At 32.2% G+C, this 16,219-nt stretch overlaps 3 protein-coding genes across 3 annotated transcripts in view; all 3 read right to left on the bottom strand.

Moving 5' to 3' along the window:
- The window catches only part of LOTGIDRAFT_174155 (hypothetical protein), a gene marked incomplete at both ends in the record, with an annotated part of 4,632 nt that extends 815 nt beyond the window's left edge, over window positions 1–3,817 (bottom strand). The window contains 5 exons of the mRNA XM_009052488.1: window positions 352–466; window positions 1,125–1,267; window positions 1,674–2,224; window positions 3,001–3,036; window positions 3,766–3,817. Of these exons, the coding sequence (XP_009050736.1) occupies window positions 352–466; window positions 1,125–1,267; window positions 1,674–2,224; window positions 3,001–3,036; window positions 3,766–3,817 (897 nt within the window). The remainder of the gene's footprint in view (window positions 1–351; window positions 467–1,124; window positions 1,268–1,673; window positions 2,225–3,000; window positions 3,037–3,765) is intronic.
- A 7,621-nt stretch (window positions 3,818–11,438) lies between these two features.
- On the bottom strand, window positions 11,439–12,002 carry LOTGIDRAFT_86932 (hypothetical protein; the record flags this gene model as incomplete). Its single annotated transcript, XM_009052483.1, has 1 exon — window positions 11,439–12,002. A coding segment is annotated over one exon (564 nt), but the record flags the coding sequence as incomplete, so codon positions are not given.
- A 267-nt stretch (window positions 12,003–12,269) lies between these two features.
- Window positions 12,270–15,459, bottom strand: LOTGIDRAFT_142694 (hypothetical protein; the record flags this gene model as incomplete). The annotated part of the gene is made up of 2 exons (XM_009052487.1): window positions 12,270–12,669; window positions 15,191–15,459. Coding segments are annotated over 2 exons (669 nt in total), but the record flags the coding sequence as incomplete, so codon positions are not given.
- Between the last annotated feature and the right edge of the window lie 760 nt (window positions 15,460–16,219).

The following is a 16,219-nucleotide window of genomic DNA, read 5'->3' as shown; positions in this document are numbered from 1 at the left end:
AGAGTAACGAGTCTAAAACAAGAAAATACAGTAGATAGAAATTAAAGCCCTACTCTCAAATATATATATGATGTATAAGCTAAATAAAGGATAATACTGTGTGAAATATTGAGCAACATTAGAGGTGTTGTGCCAGGCAGGGGAAGCTAACTCTTCTGGACACCTGATACCACTTTTCATTATGAAATACTAACTCACTTGAAGGGACATTAGCTAAGCCAATCAGTAAAAGTGTTCACAGTTCACTGTCAAATTTTGAGCCTTCAATTCGACGTGTGTAGAGAATAATACAACTTATAATATATTCTTAGTACTTAGTTTTATTATAAGATATAAGAATAAAGATATTACCTGTATTTTATGATGTAATGTATCACCTGTATCATCTTGATTAATTAGAGCATGTTTTAATCTTGTCTCATTTAAACTACAGTCTTCTTCTAACTGTAGAATACGATTCTTTAATCTAAACATAAATAGTCAATATTACACAGGTACACAGACTGAATATAGGTCAGTTGTCTGAAGATCACAAAACGTTTAACTCTAGGTAACTTCAGTAGGGACGCAGGCTGAATATAGGTCAGTTGTCTTAAAATCACAAAGCGTTTAACTCTAGGTAACTTCAGTAGGGACACAGGCTGAATATAGGTCAGTTGTCTGAAAATCACATATCGTTTAACTCTAAGTAACTTCAGTAGGGACGCAGGCTGAATATAGGTCAGTTGTCTGAAAATCTCAAAGCGTTTAACTCCTGTATATAAACAATCTAACAGTGTAGAATGTTTTAAAACAGGACTGAAAAGGGAACTATGATAATAAGAGTGACTAGAATTATTTTAAAATTTCCTATTATCTTTAATGTTGTAAAAATTACTTTTATTTCATTTCCTTTTTACATATATTTCAATCACCTGAATGTGACCCTTAATTTTCATCATTCATTTTCTATTTTATTTCTATTTTCTATTTTTATTACCTTATCATTTTGTAAATATGTTATTGTAGATGTAGAAAGATCCTAGGGAAGATTGTCTTGTACAACTGAGTTTCTAATAAAGTTATTATTATTATTATTATTATGCAGAGAAGATGTAAGACTTTGAAGACAGAATAAAACCTACTTTTCAATGATCATATTTTTCTCCTGTATTATTCCGTCTGCCGCTCGTCGTATCGGCTCCCAGCGTGACACATCTTCCTCTTTTAAACTGAGTTGTTTAAATAAATTATCTATAGAGACAGACGCTGGTTTATCATACAACGCCTGTAATAGATACAAACTTATATAATAATCAATCAGGTGATAACTAGGTTAATTCCTATATCAGGCCCCTTATCAGAGACTTATCACACAACAGAACTGTTCTCACAGGTTCATAAAATCATTATAAACACGTTTTACAGGTTAATAACTACTCAAATTAGGTCATGTATTCATACACCATGGAAACAAAAACAAGATGACATTATTTGAAGTTGATGATTCTGTTAAAATTTAAGGTGAAGGGAAATACATATGGAAAAACAAATGTGATATATCTATAGTTACACAATTGATCATACCACAAACATACATAATTGATTTTGTCATTTATTCAGTTTATCACCAGATCAATTGCGTTTACATACCAATAGTGGTATTGTTGAGACCAAATTCTAAAATAATTTACCTGAGTTTCAATATGTTGATGTAATAGCTGTTCTTGATGTAACTGTTGCCAGTGACGTAGATCTCCGGTAGAGTGACGTAGGTTACTGGTAGAGTGGAGACTAGTACCAGGGTGATCATCACGATGTACGTATCCCTGGGCCGGGGGATGGTTTCTCTCTTCATGTATTGATGATTTAACAGGAGTTCGGTACACTAAATCGTTTGGGTTTGAACGTAGCGGTAAAGTTCGGTAATTATGCCCTCCAGAATAACTGGAAGTTTGGTGAGGAACCTCACTTTGATATGACGGCAATGTTTTAAAACCGTAGTCCGTCTTGTGTCCTACTTTCTCATATCCATCACTAGATAAATACTGTACAGTTCCCTCGCGGGTAGGGGCACTGTAATCTCGATACGTAGAATCATAATGACTTCCTCCACCCGACACTAGGTTATATTTAGATGGTTGATAAATTCTAGGTTCGTGGGTTGTGTTTTCGGGGTGATATTGACTGGTTGGTGGACTACGGGATCTAACAGGATGTACATTGTCTTCTTTTTCACCCCAACCTGTAATATATTATTTCAAATCATTAAATAAAATTAGACCAAACTTTCTTTTCGTTTTTTATTAGTGTTTATATTTAATATAGGTATTAGAACAAAAGATGTATTCTAGGAAGTATTAGAACATTTGTTGTGCTTCACAAAATTCTTGCGTTAGTTTGGAGAGGGCAGAAATTTGATTGAATGGCAGTGAAATCAAACTGACCTATGTTCAAGAGGCCTGCACTCCAATAGTTAGTCACATGATTCATTCTTCATCCACTATTCTTGTATCATAGAATGCAGCCATTTTATTGGATTTTGCCAGCAAATAAAATCAATCAGAGCCCTGAACAGAAAGACTAACTTAAATGGCTTATTATTTAGTCTTTCTGTCAAGAGCTATGATTGGTTGTATTAACTAACGTAAAATCCAATCAAATCACTGCATTTACAAATTTCTGTGATACAAGATTAGTGGCTATTGAAGTCAAGGTATAAGTTGAAATTAGTAAGAACTTGACATTTGAAGATATAATACAGAAAGGTGGCTGTTACAGTCAAGGTATTAGCAGTGGCAGAGCCAGGTTTACGTCTGAGAGTTGCAAAATTTCTGAGATTAAAATTTCTAATTCTGAGATTTTTGCCTGAAAAAACTTGCTTTTCAGACTGCGAGGGGAGCTCCCCCTTAGTATCAGCCACTGGGTATTAGACAAAGATTGTATGATGTATTGTTGAATTTGTTAAATAGCATGTAAAAAAATAGAATTGTTTTCTGTAATAAAATAAAACAAACTTACCTGAATAATGGGGATTATGTAGCATTTTCTCATAATCTGTAAATAACACAACAAATAATGATTAAAGGGGAATTCTGATTTTTTAAGTATGTTTAAAGATTTTGTGCTCAAATTCATGAAAACTATATACCGTACATCAAATTTGATTTTTTGGGGGTTGATTTGTGTTTTGATATGTAAGCTTCAGAAATACTAGAATTGTAAGAAAATCACATAATTCTTTCAAAAAAATCTGAAACTAGGAATTTTACTTCCTATAGATGTTTTTTCTATATATGGCAGAGTATCAAGAAACTTTCAAACACGGATAATTCTGTACACACACGGATTTCAAGGCTTAAATTCGACTTTTAGCTGTGAACATATTACTGATTAACTTAGCTAAAAAATACTTGTTTCTGAGTCTGATTGGTCAAACAGATGGTAAACCTGTCCCTTTAACTTATCTAAAAGTTCAAATTTAAAATATACGCAAAAACTATTTAAATGTTTACGTTAACATTTCGCAAAGTTTTTATATCTCTTCCCCTTCTTGCTTGACCAAATTTTCATCTGAATCTTTAAATCAAACTTGTCATCATTTTCTTTTTTTTTTTAATTATTGACATTTGACTTCTAAAGTAGTTAATAAGAGGTTTTCTAAATTTTTTAAGTGTATCAGTGACACTGCTAGCATCAATTTTTCGAAAACCTCTTTACAATTCCTTTAATCAATTAAGGATTAGGACTAATGTTCCATATTGAGTTAATAAATAAAAATTTTACCTGGAACATTGGTATGAGAGTTTGATCTAGAATCTACTGGTTTCCACGACATTTCAATAACTTGACTTGTTTAACTTCACACTCTTCCATAAGTTATTATACTAACATTCATTAGTTATTATATCAACATTCTTTAGTTAGGTCTGAAACAACAAAACATCAAAATGTTTTAACTCAAGATGATTTTAATGTTGCAATTATCTGATTGGTCAATCACTAAAACTGAATTTAGTATTATTATCCAATCAGATTACTGTATTTCTTAAAATCTGGCTTTTATCTTTTATTTAAGTTTTTGAGAATAAGGCCAGTGAAGATTATCTAATTCTAATGCTGCATCACATACAGTCAACTGTCAAACTTGAAATTCAGTTCAGCTAGTCAGATAATATTCTATCTATATCTAGTTTTCTCTCCTTTCAATTGATTCTGGATTAAAGTCAAACGATACTGGTGTAAAATTGTTACATTTCCCAACGTGGAGTCTCAACAAACTATTATAACATCAATTCTAATCTTCCTCTGTCACAATCTAACCTAACCACTTTAAACTGAATTATTTTTATTGACTTCTGAAACGAAGATCCCCTTTCATTGATGAAATTAACATTTGAAATGCAAGACATCAAGGACTATATCCTAATGTGACCTTATTTACCTGTGTTCTAGGCCAGTGCTTCTATAAGAAAGAATCTCTTACAACACCTAATGTACAAACAAAATGTTACTAAACTTTTCTAATTTAATTTATAAAGTCACTGATATCTAATGAGTTGTTAATGACACAGGAGCTGTCTGCATTGAGACAAAAAATTGTTAAAACTAATTAGGACAAGAAAGGTTTAACACCTGTTATATGTCTACCTGTGAGAAGGTGAAAGGTGTAATAACTTTATTGTCAAGTTGAAGTAGAGATCAGTCACCAGTCACCAGCACAATGAAAATACTGTTGTTTCTCTGACAATTTAAACAATAAAGCAAGTTAAAACATGTGTCACAGTTATTTTGAGTAGCCTAATCTAATTAAACTATGTTAATTAGCTTTCAACTGTCTCTAATTAGGCTACTGTCTGTATAAATAATGAGACATATTTAATTTAAATTGAAAGAGACAGTCAAGTTACCAATGTTATATCTCATTGATATTAGTTAGATATTCCATTAACTAGACATCCAAATAGTTAGATATGGTTAATCAGGCAAATATTGAACATTCCTACAGGTGATATGGATCAGGGGTTCTGAAGAAGGAAATTCGGCAGTTTACTATAAAATCAATTGGTTTTAAAAGAGGGGAAACCCCCATCAAAAATGATTTTTAGATTTTATTTAAGAAATGGGTTCTGTTATAGATTCAATAATCAATAGTAAATGACATGTGAATCATCTTTCCGTCCATTACTTTTAACTCTGTTTCGGAGACTAAGGTACCAGTATTGGTCAACGGATGGCCAATCTGTCCCTTAAAAAACAAAACACGTAACTTAACAATAGAATAAGCCAGTTTGAAATTTTGATTACTTCCAAGTACATGGACTCGATTGAAATCATTCGCATTCAATATTGTTTCAATATGTACAGTGGTCTAGAAGCTAATACGCTTGTTAATAGGCAGATATACAATACACGATAATGTTTTCACACTGTCTCTACGTACACTTACTTGTGTTTGATGTTGATTTAAACAATATGTATTACAATGAAAGCATTTGTAATGACATGATATAATTTACAAACGATACAGAAACAAGCTAAAGTAGCCTATATTAATCCGCCTCGTGGTATAAGCAATATTGTAATAAAAATAATAATAATAAACAAGTGAATAAATGAATGAATAATCGTGGGGTACACTGGTATTTTCAATATAATCATTAATTCATAATAATGTAAGCCCGAAATAGCCTTCCCTATCACAGTCTCTGACAGCTCCACCTGGCATCTGTCGACTGGCAGTTTCCAACTGAAGTCCCCAGAGGCCGTAACAGGGGCAGGTATTTCGGACTAAGATATTGTCTGTTGTTCCTGTGTGTGAGGGTATATATATCAGTTCAATCGTCAAATCTCTTTGACAGACTGATGTATGAATGAACAGTATTGAATATAAACTTATTCATATCCTGGGATATATCAGGGTTGCCGTATAATAATACGGACGATGATCTGTAAGTTGGGGGTAGGAGGTTGATTGTTTGATTTCGAACAGTGGAGTGGTTGTTACAATACAAAAGATAATGCTCAGAGTCTTCAAAGATATGACCACATGAACACGCAGGAAGAAGAGATATGTGCATTAGGAATTTATGACCGATGTTTGATATTGTTAACAACAACATTTTTCCTAAGTTATCCATTTTGCATCATTTGCATAACTCTGTTTTATCTATAATAAACTCTTTGAATTACATGTTTGTGCAATATGAAACTTCAAACTGGCTAAGGCTTATATTAGCCCATTCAACTGCATCATGATCACTACATCACTATCAGAAACAATCAGATGAAAGTAGTGTTGAAAGTTATATGCTTTGTTATTTAAGAAATGAGTTAAATATAATATAATATATCATGCCTTTATGGGTCCTTTTTCTGTCTGAATTCAGATTTAGGATGTAAATAATTTAGATTTAGGATGTAAATCTAAGCAACTCGGTCAATACACTGACCGGAACCAGACTCAGGCTAGTTCAGTTCTAAAAATAACACATCAGCACTTCGCAGATACATTCAATGCGCATTCCTGACTTTCTTTTCCAGACCATTTTTTCAAAACACCGCCAAAACGAACAGAAAGAATGAGAAATTGCATCTTACCATGACGTAGTCTTGAAATTTATTCAAAACAATTGTAAAATTTGACGTTTTTTCATTTCTTGACAACAAATAAACAAGTTAAGGAAATGGCGGAACTGAGTGCCTCTACCTGGTGGTGATTTCTAGATCAAGGGACGTTACTCGATATTATCTCCCAGACTACAGTTAAATATTTCAAAATTTAGACGATCAGACTATTCTAAAATTTTGTCTAAGTACGAGTTCGATATACAGGTAACTGTGATTTGATATAGTTTTCACATCTCTTTTATAAGAAAATTACAAATTTTGTATTTAATTTGACAAGAGGAAAAAGAATGTTTTAAAGTAGACTATGATCCGGGCGGTTGTAATGTAATTAAATAGACTCGAAGAATAAAACATACTTTTTATTTAAAGGGAGACTACGTCTTAGAATGAACATAATATTTAAAACTTTTAAACTTGGCCAATAAGAGCATATATTCATCAGTAGATATATCTGGTGTCATAAATAACATTACAGGATCCTGATATAATCCAATAAATCCAAAAAACTTAGTAATTATCCAGGTAAACTAACTGATATTGACCATTCTTGAGAACTTAAATTTCATGTTCATTTTAAGACGCAATATCATTTTAAAATAAAATATAATTTAAGTAATAATTTATAGGGTAACGTGGAGGATTACGCACCCCCTAAGAAATCGATTTCGAAGAAAAAAAATATATACAGCGTCGATTTTGATAAATAAAATGATCATGTTATATAAAATAGGTAAATGGCTATCTGTTAATAATAACTTTATATAGCAATTACTTTACTTATTTTGATAATGAAAAGGGATCTGTCAAATTACGTCTCGCTCTGATGATAATAACAGGTCGACATTATCATACCTTGATTTGTAAAACAGGTGAACAAAAAATGTTTAAAACAAGTCAGACTGATACGTCTCAAGGACACTACTGTCTAGAAATCTGATATAAATATTGTTTTTTCAATCAAATTTAAATAATTACGACACGCATTTCTAAATATTAGATGAAATCTGATACAAACGTTAGTAATAATTTCAAAAGGTGGGGATTCAGTGGCGGAGCCAGGTTTACGTCCGAGGGTCTACCTCCCCTGCTCCACCTTTGGCTCTGCCACTGTGGAGATTACGAGTCTAACGAGGACTGATTAAAACGACATCTGATGATTAACCTTATCCCGATGAGGCATCTTCCTATAACCCTACCGAATATTTGCTTGAGTATCCGAGCCTTATGAAAATTTGGTCTTAAAGTTGATACAAGGGGTTTGTCTGTAATTCAAATTTATAACACACCCCAAAAGAGGTTTTCTAAGACTTCTAAAAAGTGGTCCAAGTTGTCTATAAAAAAATTGGTCCTTGTTGTCTATGAATACACTCGGTCAAATCGTGTAATTAAAGATATTCGCAAGACGAAATAGTTTCTTTAAAATAAAATATTCTACTCATAACAATATTTCATGAATAATAATTAGTTGTTTTATTATGATACATGTAAAAAAAAGAATTATGCAGTAGCCACTTACTATAAAATATAGATTCACAAACTGGATGAAATAATTTGTAGCTCTGATACTAAAAATAGATATTGCGTCATTTGAAGGGAAACACTATGGCGATTCCTGTACAATATATTGCAATGAACTTCGGGTTACACAGGTAGGTAGGTAGATGACAAGTTAACGTTCGCTTCCAGCGGATGCTGATATCGCAAGTTACACAGGTTAAAATAGTATCTTTATATATTAGTAACATTAATTAAAACAAAATCTAATATAAAAAAACACAGCACTAATATTCAAAAATAATACTTCAAATATTGGTGATATTAATTAAAACTAATTCTAATATAAAAAAACACAGCACTAATATTCAAAAATAATACTTCAAATATTGGTGATATTAATTAAAACTAATTCTAATATAAAAAAACAGAATTAATATTCAAAAATAATACTTCAAATATTGGTGATATTAATTAAAACTAATTCTAATATAAAAAAACACAGCACTAATATTCAAAAATAATACTTCAAATATTAGTGATATTAATTAAAACTAATTCTAATATAAAAAAACAGAATTAATATTCGAAAAATAGTATAAATATTAGTAATATTAAGTAAAACTAAATCTTATAAAAAAAAAACAGCACTTGGTGTTGCACAGATAAAGAAGAGTAAAATTGCGTGAATTACCAATCGAATTAAAATACTGAATGAAAATAATACTGTTATAATATTTTACTCTACAATTAGACCGAGCTTCGAATTTCTTCTTTCGATTCACAAATTTTTAAAATATATATTTCAATTTCAGATCCATAAGGCCTATTAATTTTACAATTGAAATTAATTCAGAATAGAATGATCATAATTTTTAAACAGGGCCTAAATTTTGAAGAAGAGTGAATGGAATTATATTATATATTATATATTAGATATTTACATAGTTCAATGTTAGAAATATTAAAGGGACAGATGAGCCATTTTTGTTTAAACCAATCATACTTAAGTCTTAGAAACGGGATTTTTATAGCTTAGCCAATATAGTGTTAGGTGTATTGAGACAAGTCTCAATGAAACCACTGGTCATATAGTGTAATAGTCAGTATATAGCCAGTAATGGTGATCACAGCTCACCGTTGAAATTCAAGCCTTTAACGACTCGTCATTTTAATATACTCTGTGATATATAGAAAAGATATATATAGAAATAGAAGGTGAAATTCTTAGTCGAGATATTTTTAAAGGAATTATGTGATTTTCGTACATTACTAGTACTTCTGAAGACTATTTACATATATTCAAGACCAAAATCAACTCCTAACGTGGCGCATCTGTCCCTTTAACACAGAACTTGTTATTACTCTCTCTGTAATCTTCAGACAACTGAACTATAACGCTCAAAAATTGATGAATTGATCACTGTTTTAATGAAGATATGTTATTATTTTTCTTCATCCAATTTCTGATTCTCAAATTCTTTTACATTCAAACCAGCTAAAGGTCGAAATTCCTCATCTTTGACGGCATTTTTCTGGTTGGTGTCATGTATGTTGGCGTAGTCGTCTGCTGTATGGCTCGAATGGACACGAGGGTAATCGTTCCTTGGGTTGATCTCTTCATAGGCTGGCGGCGGTCCCTGTAATTTTGGGTTGATGTAACAGACTTGGTAAGCAGGATTACTGATGCCTTTATCCACTACAACTGGCTTCTCCATCTTCTGTCTTCGTCTGTAAATAAAACAAAATATATTTCAAATTGTTCACAGTGACAAGTAACTATTCAATAGAACAGTGATTTTCAACCTGGGGAGTAATTTCGAAATTTTTGAGGTGTAATAGGGCGCTTTGTAGTCTAGCATAAATTATAATTATTTTGGATAAAGTCGTTCTCTTCCATCAAGGTGTATTCTCTACTATCTATAGCTTACTTGATCAAACTGGATTTGTTTTAAAAAACAGAGAGCACTAATTGTTAATTAACAGTTTGACCTAGTTTTGGTGTTTGGTTTTATAATGGCTCGATATTATTAGTTGAAATCATTAGAATACGTAAGAAACTTTTTACTAAAATATGTACAGCAGGTTTCTAACAGCCTTTTAAAAGCACAACAAACTTAAAAAATTTAAGAAAACTTATAAAATAATTTTGGTGTTAAAAATTAACGACTGTAGCCTATTTTTTTAATTTCAACTTTCAGATACGTTAAGTGACACAATTCTATAGATTTTGGTGTATAGTTTACACAAATTTGAGCAAAAAAAGTTTTCGACCTACAAAAAAAAGCGGAATGCCCCTTTTAAATAGTGATTTAGAGCGATATTTATAAAGTATCACCTTACCGTTTACAGATTAGCAGACCCACGATGAGAAGAATGATTATCACAGCCACAATTCCAACAACAACTCCTCCGATTAAACCTATAACACAAAATATACAGTCATAGAGATTTGATAAATCCAGGAAAATTTCAAAAAATGGTGCGCATGGTATTCGAAATTTTACGGTACATAAAACATAACGGTAGGCCCCTGAAAGGCGAATACGAGAGAGCACCCTGCTGTACAATGGTATAGATATTCTCGAGAATGAAAAAGTGCGCATTATGGTCGGAATTATACTGTACGTGCGCCAATCTTGGGAAGTGGATACAATATACGATACTATAGATTTTACTCGGGGGGAAGAATGGTGCGCATTACATTCGCAATTATACGATAACAGCGTTGAATTGATTTGCAAAGTGTGAGTTTTGCAAATTTTGACGTCGGCTGTAAGAAACATGTATTTCTGGCTTCATACCTCCTTTTAACCCTCTAAGATCTGCTACGCTTGCCTGTGGTCGCATTTTATCATTTGTCTCTTCTCTAACAATCCCATCTTCAATATTTCTCGTCACTTCTTCCATATCGAACGCCTGTGTTGTCGTTTTGGTCTTCACATTGAACGCTTGTGTGGTCGTTTTAGTCTTCATATCGAACGCCTTTGTTGTCGTTTTAGTCTTCATATAGGACGCTTTTGTAGTCATTCTGGTTTCAGGTCTCGGGCGGATGGATGTCGACGTAGATTTAAAACGTTTTGGAGTCGTTGGTTTCATGGTCGGATGCGGACGTTGATGTGTTGTTTTTGTCGAAGTTTGTTGTTTGTCTACAATAGAAAGACACGTTCCAATTTTTGCTCTATTACGGGAGATGTAATCACTTAAAAGTGGAAAAATTTGATTTTTTACGTGGGATTGGAATTAATGATACAAGATACACGTCTGGTAATAAAGCGACACCCTTTGTAAATATTTACTCTAGAGATAAAACATACTTCAATATTTACTCTAGAGATAAAACATAGTTCAATATTTACTCTAGAGATAAAACATAGTTCAATATTTACTCTAGAGATAATACATAGTTCAATATTTACTCTAGAGATAAAACATAGTTCAATATTTACTCTAGAGATAAAACATAGTTCAATATTTACTCTAGAGATAAAACATAGTTTAATATTTACTCTAGAGATAAAACATAGTTCAATATTTACTCTAGAGATAAAACATAGTTCAATATTTACTCTAGAGATAATACATAGTTCAATATTTACTCTAGAGATAAAACATAGTTCAATATTTACTCTAGAGATAAAACATAGTTCAATATTTACTCTAGAGATAAAACATAGTTTAATATTTACTCTAGAGATAAAACATAGTTCAATATTTACTCTAGAGATAAAACATAGTTTAATATTTACACTAGAGATAAAACATAGTTTAATATTTACACTAGAGATAAAACATAGTTCAATATTTACTCTAGAGATAAAACATAGTTCAATATTTACTCTAGAGATAAAACATAGTTCAATATTTACTCTAGAGATAAAACATAGTTCAATATTTACTCTTACTCTAGAGATAAAACATAGTTCAATATTTACTCTAGAGATAAAACATAGTTCAATATTTACTCTAGAGATAAAACATAGTTCAATATTTACTCTAGAGATAAAACATAGTTCAATATTTACTCTAGAGATAAAACATAGTTCAATATTTACTCTAGAGATAAAACATAGTTCAATATTTACTCTAGAGATAAAACATAGTTCAATATTTACTCTAGAGACAAAACATAGTTCAATATTTACTCTAGAGATAAAACATAGTTCAATATTTACACTAGAGATAAAACATAGTTCAATATTTACACTAGAGATAAAACATAGTTCAATATTTACTCTAGAGATAAAACATAGTTCAATATTTACACTAGAGATAAAACATAGTTCAATATTTACTCTAGAGATAAAACATAGTTCAATATTTACACTAGAGATAAAACATAGCTCAATATTTACTCTAGAGATAAAACATAGTTCAATATTTACACTAGAGATAAAACATAGTTCAATATTTACTCTAGAGATAAAACATAGTTCAATATTTACACTAGAGATAAAACATAGTTCAATATTTACTCTAGAGATAAAACATAGTTCAATATTTACACTAGAGATAAAACATAGTTCAATATTTACTCTAGAGATAAAACATAGTTCAATATTTACACTAGAGATAAAACATAATTCAATATTTACTCTAGAGATAAAACATAGTTCAATATTTACTCTAGAGATAAAACATAGTTCAATATTTACTCTTACTCTAGAGATAAAACATAGTTCAATATTTACTCTAGAGATAAAACATAGTTCAATATTTACTCTAGAGATAAAACATAGTTCAATATTTACTCTAGAGATAAAACATAGTTCAATATTTACCTGTTTCAATGCGGGTAAAACTGACTTTAACATCCGGTTGATGCCAACTTTTAGCTGAAATTGTCAAAGAAAAATTGAAATGTTTCTCGGCATCCGATTGGCCAAGCCCATAAACTGATTTTTTAATCAATAATATTACAATATATCCCCAATTCTGAGCTTTATTTTTCAAAGAATATGAGATAACGTATCAGATAAGTCGAATATTTTAGAAGTTTTAAAATCATCCATTTATACCAGTGTTTCCCAACCTATTTCAGCCTTCACACCCCTGGAGCAATCACCAGGACCCTTCACACCCCCAAAATGTGTTTCACCCACATTTCCAGCATGTGGTGATGTGAAGTGCTCTCTCAATTCAAAATAAATTATTCTTTTACACCAGTTGGCCACATCCCCGACATCCTAGTCCCACACCCCAAGAGGGGGGTGGGGGGAGTTGGGTGGGGTGGCGATTTAAATTGAGATTAAGATTTGCTCTCCGACCATATTGAGGTTCTATTCTTTAGTACCTGGTAAGTCCAACTGTTGAATATATACTCTTATTGACCAAGTTTGAGACTTTAAATTCTAAGAGGGAGTATTTTTTTAAGAATAGAATTAAAGAGTTGACAAACCTGTAAGAACTATGAGCGTATCGGTGTTAGATTGAATAGTGAACTCAATCTTTCCCTTTAGTATATACTCTACACCGGCATGTGTCGGTTGATTATGGAGAAAGAAAGGTTTAAGTTGCCGATTGGTTTGGTAGAAGAAGACCGGTTTCCACCATCTACTCCCACTAACAGTATAAGTATATGTATAATCTTTAGATGCGTTTAAAACTATCTGAGACCCTTTTATAATATTTGGTTCAGTTGGGTCTATTCTTTGAGCTGTAACAGAAAATATATAAGATACAGATTAAAAGGAAGTTGTCCCTCATACTTATCTGATTCTTGTCAAGGTGGGCAACGGGGATTTTTTTTTTAAAAAGTGGTATCATTTCCTTTTATCTTCTTTTCTTCATTAAAAATATCTAGGTCAAGAGCACTGTCTCCATCAGCACCTCCGCAACAATTACCTATAGATACCGTGTTTCACTTCAGCAGGTTGACCTCATATTAGTAATAAATATTCATGACGTCACATGATTTTCAAATCTGTTAATCGAAACTCTTGCTCGTGACATTTTGTTACTTTTTTGTAAACAAACAAATGAACCGAATGAATCGCACCATACAAAGCTAATTGGATAAAGTAAACCAGAGATCATTTCTCTTTTGTGATTTTAAAGACAACAGGCAAAAACCAGGTTTTACCTTTTATACATTCATAGTCAATCTCTGTGTAGGAATTCTTCGGATGATATTTCCTATTTCTCCATAGGTGTATATGACAATTTGAATTATCACTGGAAGTCGCACTTCTCGGACTACATGACCTTTGACCGCTACATCTCATTACCTCCGCTTCATCCATCCTGTTGTATAGAATCCCACAGTCACCGTGATACCACTCACATCCACAGTCATTCTGTAAACTACAAGTAGTTCTGCTTGTAGGACATCCATGCTTGGTTTTGATGAATCCATAAAAAGCCGAGTTGATTTTGATCTGTTGGTTTTGTGGACATGTCAGTCTGTGTTTGGTGCAGGCGAGAGTTTTGGCGCCAACACACGCTGAGCTCTTCTTTGCATCATCTGAAATAAGATATATTCTTACCAAATAAACATTATATATTAGCTATGTGGACTCTCTGAAAGTTTGACAAACTCTGTCACAAATTGGAATTTATAGAAACCATTGTTTGAAGCAGCCACAGTCGCTGATCACGAGGATGATTTCGATATACACCAGAGCCGAGATACATGAAGCCCTAAAGTCATTATTTAAGTATTTGTTAGTATACAAGACCAGGCCATTTGACTGAGTTATATAGTAGGCATCTTTGTGACAACTAACGAAGGGCGATGGCCCAGTATCGAAGTGAAATGGATAATTTTCTGTGAAATTCGAATTAACAAGATCCTTACATCGACTGGCGAATCTAACCATCACATCAGATGCATCGCTCCTACTGAAAAACTGACAGACTGCAAGCTATTATGATGAATTAGATAGTTTCCACTGCTCATAGCGACAACAATTACCATGCAAAATAGATCATAGGCAACTGATGACAACTGATAGCATCTGATAGCATCTGATGGCAACTGATAGCATCTGATGGCAACTAATAGCATCTGATGGCAACTGATAGCATCTGATGGCAACTAATAGCAACTGATAGCAACCAGTGACAACTGATAGCATCTGATGGCAACTAATAGGAACTGATGACAACTGATAGCAACTGATTGCAACTGATAGCGACTGATGACAACTGATAGCGACTGATGACAACTGATAGTAACTGATGACAACTGAGAGCGACTGATGACAACTGATAGTAACTGATGACAACTGATAGCATCTGATGGCAACTAATAGGAACTGATGACAACTGATAGCAACTGACAGCGACTGATGACAACTGATAGCGACTGATGACAACTGATAGTAACTGATGACAACTGATAGCAACTGATGGCAACTGAAATTGTCAGACATCATTGATCTTAGATTTTCCTAGATGCGAATAGTTGCAATAAGTCGTTATAATTCGAATAGAGGAGTCCACTAGTATACAATTATTGCTCTCAATTTAGACATCCTGTGGCGTGATGTTGATAAACCGAATTGTCTTGTTTCGGATTTTTTTTTATATCTATATCAGATTCGAGCAATTCCAACCGAGTCTCCCTTTAAAATACAATCATACTGACCAAATAGCCATTTGTTTGAAGAAACTTCAGCCAACACCACAATACAGATTATTAAAAATAGACCATTTCTCCACATTTTAGTTTAGTTGGGGTTTCAAAACCTGAAATAGTTTTTTATTTCTCTAATTTTATAATCATTACAATATTATTATTTCAAAGTTCTTACCTTAAAGCGGGTCAGAATAGTAGCAGATTTTCTGGCTTCTATATCAAGTTTGTTTTTAAGATGTTTTGTATTATACAAGGATTCTATTGTTTAGTCATGACACCTAACTAATATACTCTTATTGACCAAGTTTCAAAATATCAAACTGTAGTTTTAAGAATAATAACTTGTTTTATGGAATTGTTGGATTATAGAGGGATTCTATTGTTTAGTCATGACACCAGGTAAGTCAACTGATGAATATATACTCGTATTGACCAAGTTTGAGATTATAAATTGTATACTTACAGACGTGCTAGGACAGCGCCTATGACTAAAAATGGCTAAATTATATATTTAATATATCTTGATATTGTTTATTT

The sequence above is a fragment of the Lottia gigantea genome, assembly GCF_000327385.1.
Source record: "Lottia gigantea unplaced genomic scaffold LOTGIsca_184, whole genome shotgun sequence".
Taxonomy (NCBI): Eukaryota; Metazoa; Mollusca; class Gastropoda; family Lottiidae; genus Lottia; species Lottia gigantea.
Note: the sequence above shows the minus strand (reverse complement) of the source record. Positions and strands in the feature narration are given on the sequence as shown.